This window comes from Rhinolophus ferrumequinum, chromosome 12 (genome assembly GCF_004115265.2).
Source record: "Rhinolophus ferrumequinum isolate MPI-CBG mRhiFer1 chromosome 12, mRhiFer1_v1.p, whole genome shotgun sequence".
Lineage (NCBI taxonomy): Eukaryota > Metazoa > Chordata > Mammalia > Chiroptera > Rhinolophidae > Rhinolophus > Rhinolophus ferrumequinum.
The window spans coordinates 29,065,709-29,082,828 of NC_046295.1; the positions used below are offsets into that span (position 1 = coordinate 29,065,709).

Below are 17,120 nucleotides of genomic sequence, written 5' to 3' on the forward strand. Positions count from 1 at the left end.
CTTAGATGAAAAAAAAGGGAATTGTCCTTGCATCTTGACCTCATGATAACGTTTTCAAAGTTTGGCAGGCAATTAAAAGAACAGTGGATCCCAAAGTGCATGCCCAGGCTTATTTTTGTACTGAAAGCTCTAACTAGCAATTCCCAGCAAATGCAGAGAGGTCCTAAAACTGGCCTGATTCTGTTTGAATAGCTGTTTGCTATGGCTTGTTATGCATGAAGAACATAGAAGTACAGCTCTACCAACCATTAATCTCGTCACAACCCCTGTTATTCTTAAAAGCTTGAGTTTTATAGCTCAAAATTTAGTTTGCACAAACACAAAGACCCAATATTAAGCATGTAAATAATATTTTTAAGTACCACAAGATAGAACAGTCCATTAATTGATGTAATACACTCTGATACAGCAATGGGGCATACTGGTATACTACGAAGTCAAGATCTAGCCTTGGTTTTCTCACTTCTAAGAATAGAATGACAAACATTATTGATACTATTTACAGGACTATTATTTATTGGAGAGTACACATGAAACAGTACATGGGGATTTATGGAACATTTATAAATATAATAAAGCCATGGATTCCTAGGAAAGAGCAAGTTTTAGACCTAAACTTTTCTTGAACAATGACGTTAAGACTGACTCCAATAGACAGTTCCCACAGCAGTGTAAGTCCTAAGATTTTGGCCTACAACAAGCTACATGCAGACATCTTGTTATGCTCTTGTTTTAATAATTCCTTCCTACTACCCCCCGCCAAGAAAAAAAAGACAAGCACCATTATTATGGTATACACGAAGGTCTCCTTGACTCCAAGAAACAAAAGTCGTCAGCTAATTTATAGTAAGTCTAGATTCTTTCAGTACTTCATTTTAAGTTAGATTTCCATCCATCAGAGCCCCGGAGGAATTCAATTAATTCTCAGACTCTTCTCTTACATAGATCAGTAGTGAGCTCTGATTAGTGTTGCATTAGCAAATGCAAATCATTGTCTAGATAAGGCAGGGAATTAAAAATTTAAACAAATATTTGGAAAAGGTCACCCCAAAAAGTGAAAGAATTTTGTAGGTCCAGACTCCCACCTGAAACATCACAATCAATAGCTACTGAAGAAGCATTTCATGGCACCAGAACACTTGGAAAGCCAGCAGTTTCTTTTTGTTTGGCTGGTTGGTTGATTTATTTCACAGAGTTGGTTGAAAATCTTTCTAAATATGTCACATTGAAAACAGATCTCATAGACTTGAAACACACTGCTATTCAACTTCAGCTTCCAATCTGGGGTTAATGTTTTTAGGGGGGCAAGCCACCACCCTTTCTAAAATCTTTTTAATGTTTCTACACAACTTGTTATATTGGGTTGTATGAATATATGCATTAGATCTTAGAGCTTCTAGAGAACACAGTCCTCTCTCAGTATCACCGCATTGCAAAGGACATGTGAGAGAGAACTTACCTGGAAAGTGTTTTTGCCAGAGTGGGTTAAGGGATTTGCTGGAAGGAGGCTTTCATTCCAGGTAAAACCTCCTTACCGAGAAGTGTCGAAATAAAAGAGGAATCTCAGCATGACTTTCAGGATATAAACATTAGCCTAATAGTCGTTGAATTTTTGTTTTCTCTTCAAAATATCAAGTCCCAAATTCTTAAAACATTTGGTGATAGAGTATTGATCCCAGGTGCCTAGGAGTTTCCAGGCAAAATTTTTTTACTTTTATTCCTGGAAAGTGCAACCATTGTTCAGTAGCTACTGATTGCTACTGATAATGGTGATAATAATAATAATAATTTATTATTCAAACTTGAACAGGATGTCTAAAAACAATTCATTATGTAATAACTGATTGAAATTTCTATTACAGTGTTGGATGGGCTTAATTCCCTTGCTGTAGATATGAGTCCATGTCCATGGCCTCTGTCCTCATTTTCATGTTCAGACCCATTTGTTATCTTTGACAAGAGGGAAATGGTACAATACCCAGTTGATGCATCTTCTGAATCATTCACCCAGCTTCTCCATTTTGAATTGTCTTGGTAAAAAGTTTTCTGTATGTTGGTACCTGAGTGAAGCCTATAGACAGACGCCTTTTTATCAATTCTTTAGTGTTGCTAACTGCAAAGTTACAATTTTAAAAGTGGGCTTTTCCTGTGTTATAAGACAGATTTATTATTGGCTCAGAAACAAATTCTGTGGGCATGTAGATGTGCTGCTTTCCAGTCGCTGTAACCTGAGGATTTTATTTAAACTGTCCTTTGAATCTACAGTAATTTGATGTCACTGAGGAATAGGATCTTTTTCAACAAAGGGCTGCCAGAACCCCAACTGTTTCTCAAGTAGCTGTAATAGATGAATTATGTTACAACCAACTGTGCATTTCACTTTTTGCTCAAAAAGCTTTTCACTAATGCTGAGGGTATTCCATATCCATGTGTTCATCTCGGAGCCCAGTAGTTTCCATCTGACTTTCATTAGTTTTCTTGAGAGGATCAGTTTTACAACTGGAATCAGAAAAGCAGTCAAAGTAATTGCAAGTGGCAATCAGTGAAATATAACAATTTTAGTTTCGGAACATGGCTTCCATTATAAAGAAAACATTTTTTTTCCATAATTCCAGGACCCATGTTTCTCCAGAGCAAAAGGGGACCATGTACAGCTTCTAACGCTACCTCCCATATCATGGTGACATTCCTGTAAAGTGCTTGTTCCTCTCCAGGGATGAGCAACTCGATACATCCCAATTAAATCTATTCTCTTTTTGACTCTGACGATTTGAAAATACTTTATTAAATTAGAGATGAAATCCATATCTCTGTAGTTAGATCTTTGAGAATTGAAAAACTTGGGTCTCAACAGAATAAACCTGAACCTCTCTTCAGGTACTCATCCCCAACCCCTACCTTTTCCTTTGTCAAATTGTATTATATAGTCCTTTCTCATGTGGAACAGCTTTGATTTCCTTAATCATTCATGCCACTACCTTGGAAGAAGCTCAAACTTGTCTATATTTCTCTTAAAGGCACCATCCTGAAGGAAAATTAGACTTTGAATTAGAATATCCGCCTTAAATTACAGTTCTACTACTTATTATGTGTTGGAACTGGGACAGATTATTTACTCTTTTTATCACTAGAGATAACAAAGGTGAATAAAACAGGTACGGTATAGAGGTCAGATAGGCAATAAGCAAGTTAACAAATACACTATAATTACACGGTGTAATGAGTAATATAAAGAATTGCCAAGGGAGTTCTGAGGTCCCGGGATATGAAAGGCAGGCCTCCTCAGATGAAGGCTGAGCATTTTAGGATGAGAAGGAGACAGTGTGTTCTAGGATACGGATGACACTAAGGTAGGAGATCATTGTTTTCTAACAACTGAAACACTGTCAGGAGGGTAGCAGTTTAGAAGGCAAGTGGAACGACATAGCTTTGTAGCCATTATTGAGAGTTTGATATTATTTGAAGTGTAAGGGGAAGCCACTGTTGGGTTTGAAGGGAGTTTACAGTGAATGAAATACTTTTTTAAAAAAAAAAAACTGCTCTCATGCTACATGGAGAACAGACTGCAGAGGATAAAAGTAAGAGTGCGACAGTCAATTAGGCGGTAACTGTCGCGATCCAAAGAGAGGTTCATGTGATACAACAACCCTGTGAGGTGTAAATGACAGCAATACTCTACAGAGGGTAAGACTCAGTCATAGCTGACTGTCTACCTATAATTAAACCTGACTCCACCAACTTGAGCAAGTTTTTCAATCTCTGTGCATCTCAGTTTGCTCCTTTCTGAAAGAAAGATCATCACAGGCCTTACTTTATAGAGTTGCTGTGAGGATTAAATGAGTTCCCTGTTAGCTAAAGTTGCAAAGAATGTTTCACTATTATGATATGCTCCATCCTGCATTGCATTTTTCAGACTCGGGCATTATTTTATTTAGTTTTTGTCTGGGAATGAGGAAGGAAAAGTGTAGGGAATGTGACAAGGTAATTGTTTATCCTCCTTTCTGAGCTATCTATTGCTGATGCAATGGAGAAAACAGACAATGTGTGAGAGAAAGCATTCTGTGGACAATCAGCTGTGTTTTTCTTTCTTTGGTAGTCTACCTAATCATTTTATAAAGATCCAAGCATTTCTTTAATCATGTAAGACCTGCTTTTAATCTTGCTTAAAACCCAAATTCTAATATATCACTGTGACTCTAGCATAGTGTAGAATAATAATATAGCAATGCCAGTAGGCTGTGCCCCAGGCTGTTTCCTCTTGTGATATGTTCACCTTGTTAAATCATACTCCTTGTTTTACAGGCATCCCAGGAAGTGACTATGTGAATGCCAACTACATAGATGGCTACAGGAAACAAAATGCCTATATCGCAACGCAGGGATCTCTCCCTGAAACATTTGGGGACTTTTGGAGAATGATATGGGAGCAACGGAGCGCCACAGTTGTTATGATGACAAAACTAGAAGAACGATCCAGGGTAAGAATAAATATCTGCCTCTTCCCTCTCAAAATCTTCCCTCAGATAGTCCTTATGTTGCATACTTTATTCTGTTCGTAATCTAACCTTAGGTTCTGACGTTCTAACATTAATTGTGAATGGGCATCAGCAACTCTGATTAAACCATTCTTCTTAATCTTTTCAAAAATGAAATTCTCTCATGTTACAAAGTATATGATTGCTAAAAGAAAAATAATGTAGTACTCAAAGTAGACAACTTGGTTAGAGAAAATGTATATTAGCTTAAACCAATTCTTTCTAAAACTCACATTGAACAAGAACACACAGACTTTGGGGGAGAATTCCACCAATACGTACTTACCGGTATTTTCATCTTTTTTCTTTCTCACAATCTGCAGTGTAAGATCTAAAATTCAATGACAAAGGCTCTTTTTTAAATTATTCAAATGAGCATAAATTAAGTCAGGGGAGGCTGAAAAACAATATGGGTTAATACAAGGCTGAGAAAACACATAAATGTGTGGAGGGCACGTTGCTGGTTTAGCCTTCTCCAAAATGAATTGATTCTAATAGTGGAGTCATTGCTTACTAAGGTTCAAGAAAGGAATTTTATTCATCATATGGGTCCAATATTATGGGTACTTGGCACATTAGTTAAATGGTGTTTATTGCAAAACTGAAACATAACGGGCAAACCATATTCCCAAAATGCATACGTTGTAGTCATCTGATAAAAATCAATCTTTAACCATAAGAATTTAATGAAGAAGTCTCTGAAAAATCACTGAACACAGCACATACTGTCACTGAAGAATGGGACATTTAGGGCAGAATTTGAAGCCACTGGTGAGAGGGCTCTTATTGTGGTCTCAGAAGCCTCAAAAAGGACATTTAGAAGGCAGCCAAAGCCCAACTCCCCATTGGTTGTGTGATAGTTGAGGCTTTTTAAATGGTCTTCTAAGCTCAATTCATGGCAGTTTCTCTCAGCCCAGGTGTGTATATAAGAGAAGAGTGGAAAGCTCTCCCAGAGGATTCATAAGGGAAAAGCTCAGACTTAGGAAAATACAAAAAAACCCCGCTTTCAGCTTCCACATAAGGAGGTGAGAAATCAAAAGATATCGTTCACAACTGGTTTAGCAAAACTAAAAAAGGAATCAGATCTTTTTAAAACACGTGAATTCTACAGAAATATCGAAATATAGTACTATCTGAAATGAGTTTAGGCATAAACTGTTTATGACCTAAAACAAATATCTGTCATATTTTACATGCAAACTCCATTCAAAAGATGTAATTGGTTCTATTATTGATTTGCACTCAAGGTAACACTTATATAAATAAGCCTTTTCTTTAAAAACAACTCCCCTCCCGATGACTCTTGAATATACCTGTTAATAATTATAGCAATGTTTAACATATATATTAGATGTAGCGATGTTTCACAACAACCCTGTGAGATAAACACTACTATGATTTCCACTTTACATATGAGTAAACTAAGGCCAGAACATTCCACAAGCTCACCCAAGGTCATTCAGCTACCAAAGTCAGAGCTAGGAACTGAAGACAGTCTTCTTCCAGAACACATGTGCTTCACCACCAGGCCTACAGCCTGCTAATACTTCTGTGATGCTGCGACAGCTGAACTATTATATTGTGGCATGCATGTAAATCCAGCCTACCTGGACCACTCTGCCCGGAGATACCGGCTGGTAACAAGCAGTCATTTGCAAAAGCTGTTTTCAGTAAAACACACATTTTATCTTGACACTGCAGGCCTTCATTAACCAAGCACAGAAACTTGTTTTGAAATAACCAAATGAAATGCTGCCCCTTTTCTCCTTAATTGCTTCTAATAATAAAGTTAGTTCTAGCTGGCCCCACTGCCACTGCAACATCTGATGGGAATGAACAGTTCCTGGAGGAAGGCATTGTGACTTAAATACCCAGTTTATCTTTATGTTGCAGGCTACCTTTTTCCCCCCACCTCAGACAGAGGGACTTATTTGGAAGTTACTACATGAACCTCTGTTTGCTCCCTTCATTAATTACTCTTTGCTCTTGCAAGTTAGCTTTCTCTTTGTTAAATGACCTAAAGGAGGCCAATTAAAAGGCTGTCTTGTGATTTTTATTCTGTAATGATTCAGCCTGCACCCAGACTTTTGATGACCTCCATGAGCCAATATTGAGGAGTCTCAACCAGTAACAATCTGACCATACAAATGATCCCTGGTCCCCCAAGGCCCAAAAGTCCTCTGTTCCCCAGTCTGGAACACTTGAGAATAAATGACCAACTGCCACAGAGAGATCTAACAAAACACTGGTCCCCCAAATTACCACACCTACTCTTCCTCCTTCACATCCACCCATATTACCTGTTCCCTTTCTCTCAGGGAGGAAGGGCAAGGTATTCTCAAATAAGAACTTGGATTGAGTTTTGCTATAAAAGCAATGTTATAAGTAGTGGTTAGCTGTTACCGAAATGTAAAGCTCCATCCGTGAGGAACTCTGTGGGTTACATGGGCTGACCTGGGTACTCAGAGCATTCTCAATTGCCAGCAGCCAACTTCAAAGCAGACATTTGAACTAGCTTGGCTTTAGTTAGGAATTGCCTGTAATCTCCCTCATAAAGGGAGGTGGTCCCAGTAGTTTAAATATATCACCTTCCAAGGGCTTAAGCCTAAAAATGCACTATTTTGATTAAGGCTAAGGCTCAGGTTCTTAAAATAATATTCACCCCCTTGGTATATGGGGAAAAAATGTGTGTATGTGTGTATGTAAACACTGTGTGTATTAGAAGTATGTAGTTAGGAGTACACGTTGACTGGACGTTTAGGGTGGGAAAGAGAGAAGAAAGGGAAAGAGAAGAGAAGAGAACATGCTATTACACAAGACTGTGTGGGGGCAGCACCATCAGAGGGAAGGGAAGCTTCATGACATGGTTCCAAGGAGGTTTGCTTTGCAGTCACAGTCTGGGTTTAGATTCCAACTCTAGTGGTTACTCACTGTGTAACAATGAGCAAGTCACTGGATCCCTCGAAGTTTCATTTCCCCTTTTTGGCTTACATGGAAGGATTATTGAGGGTATTGACTGAGATAAGGAATGTGACAAACTGGCTCCGTGAGTCTCAACTATTACTGTTTGGTTTGAGAGAGAGAAGGTGGAGGCTTTACCATTAAACTTCACTTCCAAATAATTCAATTTTTGTTTCCAGTGAAATGAGTTTGTCCCTCTGTGGATGACAGTGAATCCTGACCAAATTCACAGAGTCACTGCACATGACGAATCCTGACCACTGTTTCCAGTGTAGCACACCAATGAGTTATGGTCCAAAGGAGAATGGACACTCTGATGCAGGAACTTGTTAATCAGTCTGTAAATAGACCTTGGCTATTTTGGCTGCTACTTTCATTGCAGCCATATCGTGAGGCAACGCAATATGAAAATAGTGAATGATATTGACATGAGTTATACGTAGTAGTAATTGTCACTAAAGATAATGTATTCTTCATACATGTTTATTTTTGGTTCAGTTTTGCATTCTCCCTCCCCAGTCTTATTTATTTGACAATGCTAGGGAATTCCTTAGCACCTACCTCCAGTTTTCCAGCTTTCTGTTTTGCCTAGACCTGGCTCACTCTTACCTTGTCACTCTCTTGCTGTTGATAATGCAGCAGTGCCTGCCTGTCACCTTTGCTGAGTTAGAATAGCTCACTCACACAAAAGGCTGGGTTCATTAGCAGGTGTTAGAAATCTCAGTGACCTTTTGTTAAAGAACTGACCTGTTCTTAGATTTGAATGACTAAAAAAACCATTACACATATGAGGGATGACTTAGGACTTCAATGAGCCATTTGAAAGCTAAAGTTATTTGAGTTTTTCAAATACCATCACTCCCCCTCACATGTGGCCTCGAAAGGACCCCAAACCTGAGAAGACTATTTGCACAGTGTGTACGTTCAGTTTTCAAACTCGAAGGCAAAATGTGTACGTTGAATGTTTTCCATGTGTTTCATTCGAATATATTAAAAAAACGAAACACAATATAAGGCTAAAATATGGAGATTTGGAAGGTAAAATATGATTGTTGCCTGCAATATACAGATCAATTTAAAGCCTTGTAAACTGTACTGTCTGACATGAGATACTGTTAGTGGGTTTTATTCCACAGTTTCCATCTTTTTTTGCCAAATCCTCTCAAGTTCTGCGTGGTTCATTGATTCTGTAGAAAATCATTCTCGTGCCCTAGAATGTGGTCTCTAATTGTTTCCATGTTTCATAACATGCCAATAAGCACATGAATTGGTTTGGGCAACCACATGGAGGGAAGAAAAAGTACGGAAAAAATGAAACACTGGTAGAAGAGTAAAATATGTACAGCTGGGATTTCCATTCCAAGGGTGTTATTTGTGGGCAACTGGGACCCATGGTTGGCAGCCTCTCTTGAAGAATTGGAGGATCCAAGATAGGATTTGCCAAAGTGATTCCTGGCCTAGGAAACTCTGTTATTTTATTGGTAATTGTCCCTTTTTTCCCCTTCATCTATCTGCTTTTGGCTATTTCTCCTCTACTTTGTTTCCCATCTTGAGGTACAAGACGGGGAATGTGTAAACCTCATGCTCGTCAAACTCTCGGGCAGCCTTGATTATCGTTAGAAGCTGAAATGACTGAAGGAAAGTTCAGGGATATTTGGCTTTCCCTAGTTCTCACCTTTTCACTGGCCTGCCTTCAACGACTGCCCATAGTTGACACTCTCTGTTAATCCTGTTGTCTTACAAGCTTTATAGTGGGAGTTGATTCACTTAAAGAGCTATTATTGTGGCAGGACTTAGTGCTATAAGTGTCGAGGTCGGAGAGAGATTTTGACAGTCGGTAAATGGGACATGATTCATGATTTGAGTTGTCATCCATTGTGAGCCACATTGATGTGTAGTGAAAGTATAGAGTTAGAAGTGAGGAGTTCTATACTTGGTTTCCAAACTATTTAAATTTCATTTTCTGTTTCCAAATGGATAATCGTGCAGACCAGTTGATGGCGTCCATTGCTAGAGCAGATCAAATGGTTTGTGCATTGTGACTTTTGTATACCTCAGGCCAGAGAATGGAAAAATTCCTGTTCCACTGAATTTTGCTTTTTGTGCTATGGAGGTTAGATGTGCTCTCGAGGCCAAAGGGACCAGGCTGGGTTAATGACACCATGGTAATAGTTTGGGGAATTAAGACACAGAATCTTGTCCTTTGGCCAGTCGAGGATTCTGACCTAATGACCATGCTCCTCCTCCTATGTGCTCCTCTGTCTTTAAATGTCGCCTTAATAAATTTGCCCCAACCAAGAGTGAAGGTGGGATGGAGACATATTCACTGCTGGTTCTGTGGCTAAGAGGGCAATTTCAGGCAAAAAAGTAGCAAAAATGGATTTGGTCAAACGTGTTCTTGTCTTCCTGTAAAACAAATCTTAAGATTTTGTTCAGATTGTGAGGTCCTTTTGGTTAAACATTGGCAGGATCCCACCGACTATTAGAAATGGCAGGATTATTGTTTTCATTGCTGTTATCGGTTTTGGAAGGCCCCACCCTGGCCAGTGGCAGACTAAGTCTCAGCCCCTCTGGTTTATCAAGGTTTGGTAAGTTTAACAGAGAGCAAATGCTTTCTAAATGCCAGGTCTGTGTCCTCTTCCAAATAGAACTGGAAGCGCCAAAGGCCTTGAACATTTAATTTTTCAAACTGCGGCCTGAAGCGCTGCCCATCTAAGGCGACAGAAACGGCTTTTTCCTTGAGCCGCAGTAGGAACGGCAGTACAAACGTTGCCTTTGGAATGTGCACATGATGTATGGGATTGTTTTTGAAAAGTGTTGGATACTTAATGTAAATAGGACACTGGCAACAAAAAGAATGATGCTCATGTTGGCAACCTAAAGAATGGTTGGGTCCTTATCTAGCAAGTTCCATATTCTTGGTTTTCTCTTGTCAACAGACATAGTGGCAGATAAAAGAGAAAGAATCCCACCAATTTCTTACTGTTTGTTAGTTTCCCGGATTTTCTACCTTCTTTCCCTACCCCACCTCCTTTGTTTAGAATGGAAGCCTACAGATTCTGGCTCAAAACATTCCTATGAAAGTGAATTGGAGGCATCCCAGCCTAAGGAAAGATCTGGACTGGCAGGAGAAGATAAAACTTTGCTCCTGATGACTGTGCAAAGCCCCTCTCATTCTCTGAATTTATGTTTATTGCAATCCCTGGCTGGATCAGGTCACTTCTAAGGTTTTGGAGACTGTAGATAAATCTCTTATTCTCAGGCAAGGCTTATGTTCAGCTGGTTTGCATCAGTTTAGTTGTACTGATTGTGAAAATACTGAAATGCTGCATACTGGCTGGTCTACAGAAATGTCTTTTTGTTGAAACTTGAAGTCACCGAATGATATGGCTCAGTGGCAGTGATGCCAGCATGTTGCCGGGCCACAGGCAGCCCCTGGGCATACGAGGGCAGAAGCAGAGGTAGCAGTAGGGCTACGTGGAGTACCCAACCACTGCCAGGAATGATCAGGGCCCAGGCACAAAGTCTACGGACCAGGCCATGTGGCAGGAGGTCCCATCCAAGTGTTCCCCGGCCCCTGCAAAGCAGCGCTTAATGTACTTTTCCTGTGCTAACAACCAAGTGCCAGGAACTTGAGATTCAGAGACTCGATTTACTGGGGACATCATTGGGAAAGTTTAGTGCAGCCCCTTTGTTAATATCTGGCAGACAACATTGTCTTCGTGTGCTCGGGCTGGTATAGCAGAACACCATAGAATGGGTGATTTATTAGCAACATAAATTTTTTTCTCACAGTTCCGGAAGCTGGGAAGTTTAAGATCAAGGCACCGGCAGATTCAGTGTCTTGGTGACAGTCAGCTTCCAGGTTCATAGACATCTGTCTTCTCAGTGTGTCTTCGCATGACGGAAGGAGCAGGAGAGCTCTCTTGTGTCTCTGAGGCACTAATCCTAGGCTTTCATTTTTGACGTAACTTCCCAAAGGCCCTGTCTCCTAATATTGTCGCGTAGTGGAGGGATTAGGTTTTAACACATGAATTGTAGGGAGACACAAACATTCACTCTATAGCACACATAAAACCAAAGGGATTATCATTTTTTAAATTAATAAATGGTTTGAAAGTGTTAGATTGGTTCATGAACCAATAAGCAGTTTTATGATACGTAATTTGGTTTATTTAGAGAATAATACTTTTCAACTTTATAGTTTTATTTATGAAAAGCTATTATTTCACTGGTAGTCAGAATCTTTAATATCACTCTCACTTCAGGTATTCCATCACCCTTGATTTTCCACTAAATTGTGGTCAGCAAAGAATAAATGAAAAGGGGAAATACATAAAACTGACAGTTTTGCCAGTTGGTTAAATATTATTTGAGTGCCGAAAATGATGCTATTGCTCAAAGAGATTAAAATCATTAAGATGATTTCTGTCCCTATTATGGTAAATCAAGTATTAAATCTGGTCTTAAAAACTTCCAAAAGATTACACTTGATCTTAGCCAAAAGGCTGAGAAGCCACAGGATACGAAAGACACTTTGGGGAATACAATCAATAATGTTGTAAAGATTTTGTAGGGTGTCAGATGGGCACTTGTCTTATTAGGGAGACCACTTCATGGACGGTGTAGATGCCTGACCACTGTCTGTACACCTGAAGTTGAAGCTGAACAATACTGAATGTCAACTATAATTAGATAGATACATAGATAGATAGATAGATAATTATATTTATAGGATATGGAGTACATCATAGGGAATAGAGTCAATGGAATTGTAAAAGCTATGTGCGATCTCAGAAGGGTAGTAGGCTGGAGGAGGGGGCTATCACTTTGTGAGGGGTGTAAATGTCTAAGTATTACGCTGTTTTGTGCACCCAAAACTAATTAAAAAAAAAAAACCTTCCAAATGAAGTACTATAACCTGTAGAAATAAGCAGTTCAGCATATAATTTTTCTGTCCACTAAAATAGATCAAAATATTTATCTAAAACTATTTCATTGCATTCTCCCTTATTAAATAGGTACTGATAAGTGTGTATTAACATTTCCTTATTCACAATAACCACTATGATTTGTGTTAGCCAATGTTGGCGTGCTATCCCCTCCTGATGGGAGAATCCTCTGCCCACACTTATTAGACACTGATTTCCAGTCACTTTCAGCAACAAGAGGATTTCCCCTATATCATTTATTGTCTATTCTGCATCCTTCTTTGGCAAAATAATCTGGCCCTAGACAGGCTTTTCAAAATACCATGTGGCAAATGTATTTGGTATCAGTGAGGCTGGGACCCTTTGGAGGTCTTGGTTTATTACATTTGGAATTCGGATGCTTTGCCATTCTGCCATGCTCAATAAGTCTTTACTAAACTGAAATGAGAGGAGGTTTTATTTTCACCAAATTTTAGGCCATTTAACAATAAACCAACTTAGACCACAGTATACTTGCTTATAACATTGGCTTTCAGTTGTTGAGTGCCTGTGACATGCCAGGCACTTGCAAGATAAGCCATATGGGAGCAAAAATGGAACCAGAAGGAATATATTTCCCCAAAGCGTAGTCAGCAGACCTATAGGATCATATCCTACAAGATATTTCCAAACACAAGTTTTTCTTTTGAACACTTTTAAATATGTTTTATCACTCCATCAACTTGCTTTTGATGGTTTGTCATGAAAGAGGTAAAATGAATTCATTCCATAACATACATTTAGCCATGGTCAACATAACATGTTCTTTCCAAGATTATGGAGAAATGAAAGTTTACCATATAAGGGTAACTCTTTTGGAAGAATATATATAAATACCTCCCCGAAATTCAGCCAGAAATCTGAACTGTCTCATGCAGTTTAGGTCTCAAGGAGAGTTACTGGGTGATGCTTCGAAACTTAGCCTGGATAGCAGGTTCTGCTCCTCTCATTTCCCACCTTGGACTCTAATGTGTTCTCTCCTCCCAGCCAATAGGGGCCCAGGCAGATCAAGGGAGTTGTTTGGAATCTCACAACTACCTATTTGAAGAACCAGGAGATATAAAGGCACCTGCATATTTAGTCATAAGGCTGATGGATTGGGACAGTGTCTGCATCTCATTTCACTTTAGTGTCCCTCACAGCCGCTGACATCTTGCCATCTGCCTAGAACGTCCTAAATACATATCTGTTGGGATGAATACATGTGCCTTTTTTTCACATTTAGAATGATTTTGGTAGCTTATAAGAACCACCACAAAAAATCAAGGACATAATCTAACTGATAATTAATAATAGCTCTGCCCGTTGGATACCTGCCTATACCAGCCATTGAGTTCAGAGTTGTAGGTGCATAACTGCAGAGCCTTACAATAGCCCTGTCATGTGGAAGATATTGTTCCCATTTTACAGATGAGGCTGCTGGGTTTTGGTCCTAGAAACAGAGAAGCAGCTTACTAGTCATCCAGTGATGCTGCCAGACTTTTCATGAATCAGTCCTGAAGGCCACTTATAATCACATCAGAATCAAATAAAAAAAGCAAAAATCAGTATTCATATTCAGAAGCTCCTGCTTTCTAGTTCTTATGTACTCAGAGGGGAGCCTCTAACACTGCTCAGCTCACACTCAGCTCTATGCATGAAGCCTAACATGTACTAAGTAACTCTCTCTAGAAATACCTTGTGAAATTTTCTCTCAGAGAAAAAAGGTGGGGTAGGGGCTGTTGTCAAAGAAAACATTTCAAGAGGAAAGTAGAGCTAGTTCATTTGCATTAGCTAATTAGAAAAAAATCATTTCCATTGTTCTCCTGTATCTTTTTTTGTTTTCACTGCACTCCGACTTGCTCTCTAATGATGAAATTAGATATTGTTTGTTTAGTGTACGGCTTAAAAGAATATTTGTCAGTAAATCTATGCCCTTAAATTTAGCCCTCAGAAATCAGATGAAACCTGTACAGGTTACTCAGAGATGAGGGCGACAAAAGAAGTGGTGAGGTATTTACTAATGAAGGAAGAATGTATTGCTGTACCTGTTCAGATAAGCTCAGGGAACGCTTCTAATCCCTCTCCTGAGACCATATGTGTGCATGTGCAGATACATTAGAATATTTATTTTTTCCTAAACTCCCTGTGTGAAAGATTTCCTGAGAGAAAACAGCAATGTGTAAATATATTTGGGTTAAAAAATTGCTCCCAATTTTTCAGTTGAGTTTCATTTTATAATTTTTTTTTTTTTTGGTAGAGTAAGATTAAAATACAGTATTTGGATTAAGTACAAAAGCTTTTTTTTCCCCCTCCTTTCAGCTAAAAGTGTTCACAAGATTTATTCACTATAGTAATGTTTTGTGGCATTTTTTTCCATAAAGGGGTCAGAGTCTAAGTCAATAATCGTTGCAGTTTTAAAATTACTACTACAAGTATGAGAATAATTAGTGTAATTTTAGTTTTTCGTACATCTTAAGTATGGAGTGGATTTGTAGAAGAACAGTCACTAAATAATGGAGTCATTTTTCCGGAGGTCATATACAGGCTGGTTTATGGTTCTTTCCTTCATTTCTGTTGTCTTACCTCACCAAAAGGTCTGAGGATAACCAATTCTCTGCTTTGAAATATGATTGCATTAAATTTGGTTCAGTGCTTTGAACTGACCGTATAGATCATTTTGTTGTATTAGCTTGCTCCTTTTGTGCCCCCCATAGTGATATTTGTCCTCCTGAGATTTGATCTGTTGGTTTTGATTTGAAAGGATTGCTATCCAGCTGAAACTGTTAAATGATGGATTTGAGTTTCTCTCTTGATTTTTTAACTCAACACATTGTTGGCATCCTCTCAAATGTTGCAATAAGAGGCTTCCAAAGTTGCTTTTGTGCTTTGCAGTGAGACATCAACTTGACATCTATTTCATGGTTTAAAACAGCCTTTGGCTTCAGTTTTGTGATGCTTTTTCCTGTCTGAATTGTGGCTGTTTAAGTACTATTGGCTCCATTCAGGTGGCGACCTTGGCTAAGTCTGTGCAGATATTGCTTGTATTTTAATGGATGGTCAGAAAACGAAGAGAAGTGGTAAACTCTCATCATGCTATGTCAGCATCCTTCGTAAAAGACTGTCTTTCTTTTGTGTTGTTTTTCTTTGAATTAGAACATATGATAGAAATATAATACACAGAAGACTGTTTTGTGCATCTAGAAAACATGCAAATACATGTTTAAATCCTAGTAAGATACAAAATTTTCCATTTTACTGTTAACTATTTTTGTTTGTTTGTTTTTACAAAATAGGTGATGTTCGTGTGGTCTCACAATTGAAATAAAGGCACAGGAGTCAAACCTTGTGAATTCAATCTCTTCCTTACTGTATAATTGTACATTAATGTGCTTTTCTCCTTTTTCTTATCTAGGAAATTGAGTAGAGGAATAAAATCTTTCCATTTTTAGAAGGCCCAGTGTCTAGATAGAGACTGAGATTTTTGAGGATCAGATGCTGTATCTGTGCAACAGAAAGTTACAATATTATCCACAGAATGCTACTAAGATTTATAGTTAAAACAAAAGCAAATAATTATCTAGTAATTCTATCCACTGGACCAAAAAATTCTAGTGTCTACAATAATAATGCCTCATTGCTATGTTTAAATCCAAAGATTGTATCTTTCAAATCTTTGTTTTTCAGGCAGAAGGTGTGCATTCCAATGTTAAATAGTACTTGATTCCTTTCCTAAAGGAATACATTTCTGTTGATTTCAGTTAGGAATTACCCCCATTTTTTTTTCTTTTAATCTGAAATAGAAAGGGTAAATACATTCTGATCTATGGCCTTACTAGAAAATAATTTTGTGTGTGTCATTTTTCATTATGCATTTTTATGCCCAAAGGACACATTCAATAAATTTGAGGTTTATTGCAGACCTTGAATTACTCTTTGCTTCATGTTAAACTAATTGGGTTGAATACTTTTTATGTGCTTTTGTTCAACTCCACATAGAAATTGGAGATTATCCATCTCGAATTAATTTTAAGTCATGTAAACTTTGCACTGCTAGTGTATGACCCTCTGCGGCTTTTTTTAAAAGAAAAAAAACAACTCTTTTCTTCCTAGACATTACAGATGTAATGTGTTTCGGATACCGGTACCATTTATCTTGTATATTAAAAAAATGCTATCTTGTTTATTATACTTTGATAGATTTACAAATTATTTCTACTTTTCTTTAAACAAGCATATTTGGAAATTATGATAGCTCACGATGAAACAGCTTGTGCCTTTTAAACCTTGATGGATGAACACTAACTGTCTCACCATGTAGTTTAAATGCCTAAGAGTAATCTTCCTGATGCGATTCATAACATCTATCCCAGAACAAATTTGTGTTTTCTTTTCAAGTACTGTGAAGTTTGAAGTACCTCTCTCCTTGTTTTACTCAGCAACAATCTGCAATTTATTTTTCTCCAGGAAAATTGAATCTGTTACTGCTTAGTATTACTACCAGTTTGAAAAATGTGGTTTATATTGGCATCAGAGCAGTAATTTACATATATTGGGATAACAAGAATGCATGCCAGAAAAATATCAACATTAAATGAAATGCAGAAAAGCTGTTTTCCTTCAACAGCAAATCAAAGTAAAGCTAATAGAGAAATTGATGATCATCTGCCCTAAA

At 38.2% G+C, this 17,120-nt stretch overlaps 1 protein-coding gene across 1 annotated transcript in view; it reads left to right on the forward strand.

Annotated features, from left to right (window-relative positions):
- Positions 1-17,120, forward strand: part of PTPRD (protein tyrosine phosphatase receptor type D) — a 488,669-nt gene that overhangs the window by 426,424 nt on the left and 45,125 nt on the right. Inside the window, exon 29 of the mRNA XM_033122352.1 lies at positions 4,303-4,478. Within this exon, the coding sequence (XP_032978243.1) occupies positions 4,303-4,478 (176 nt within the window). The remainder of the gene's footprint in view (positions 1-4,302; positions 4,479-17,120) is intronic.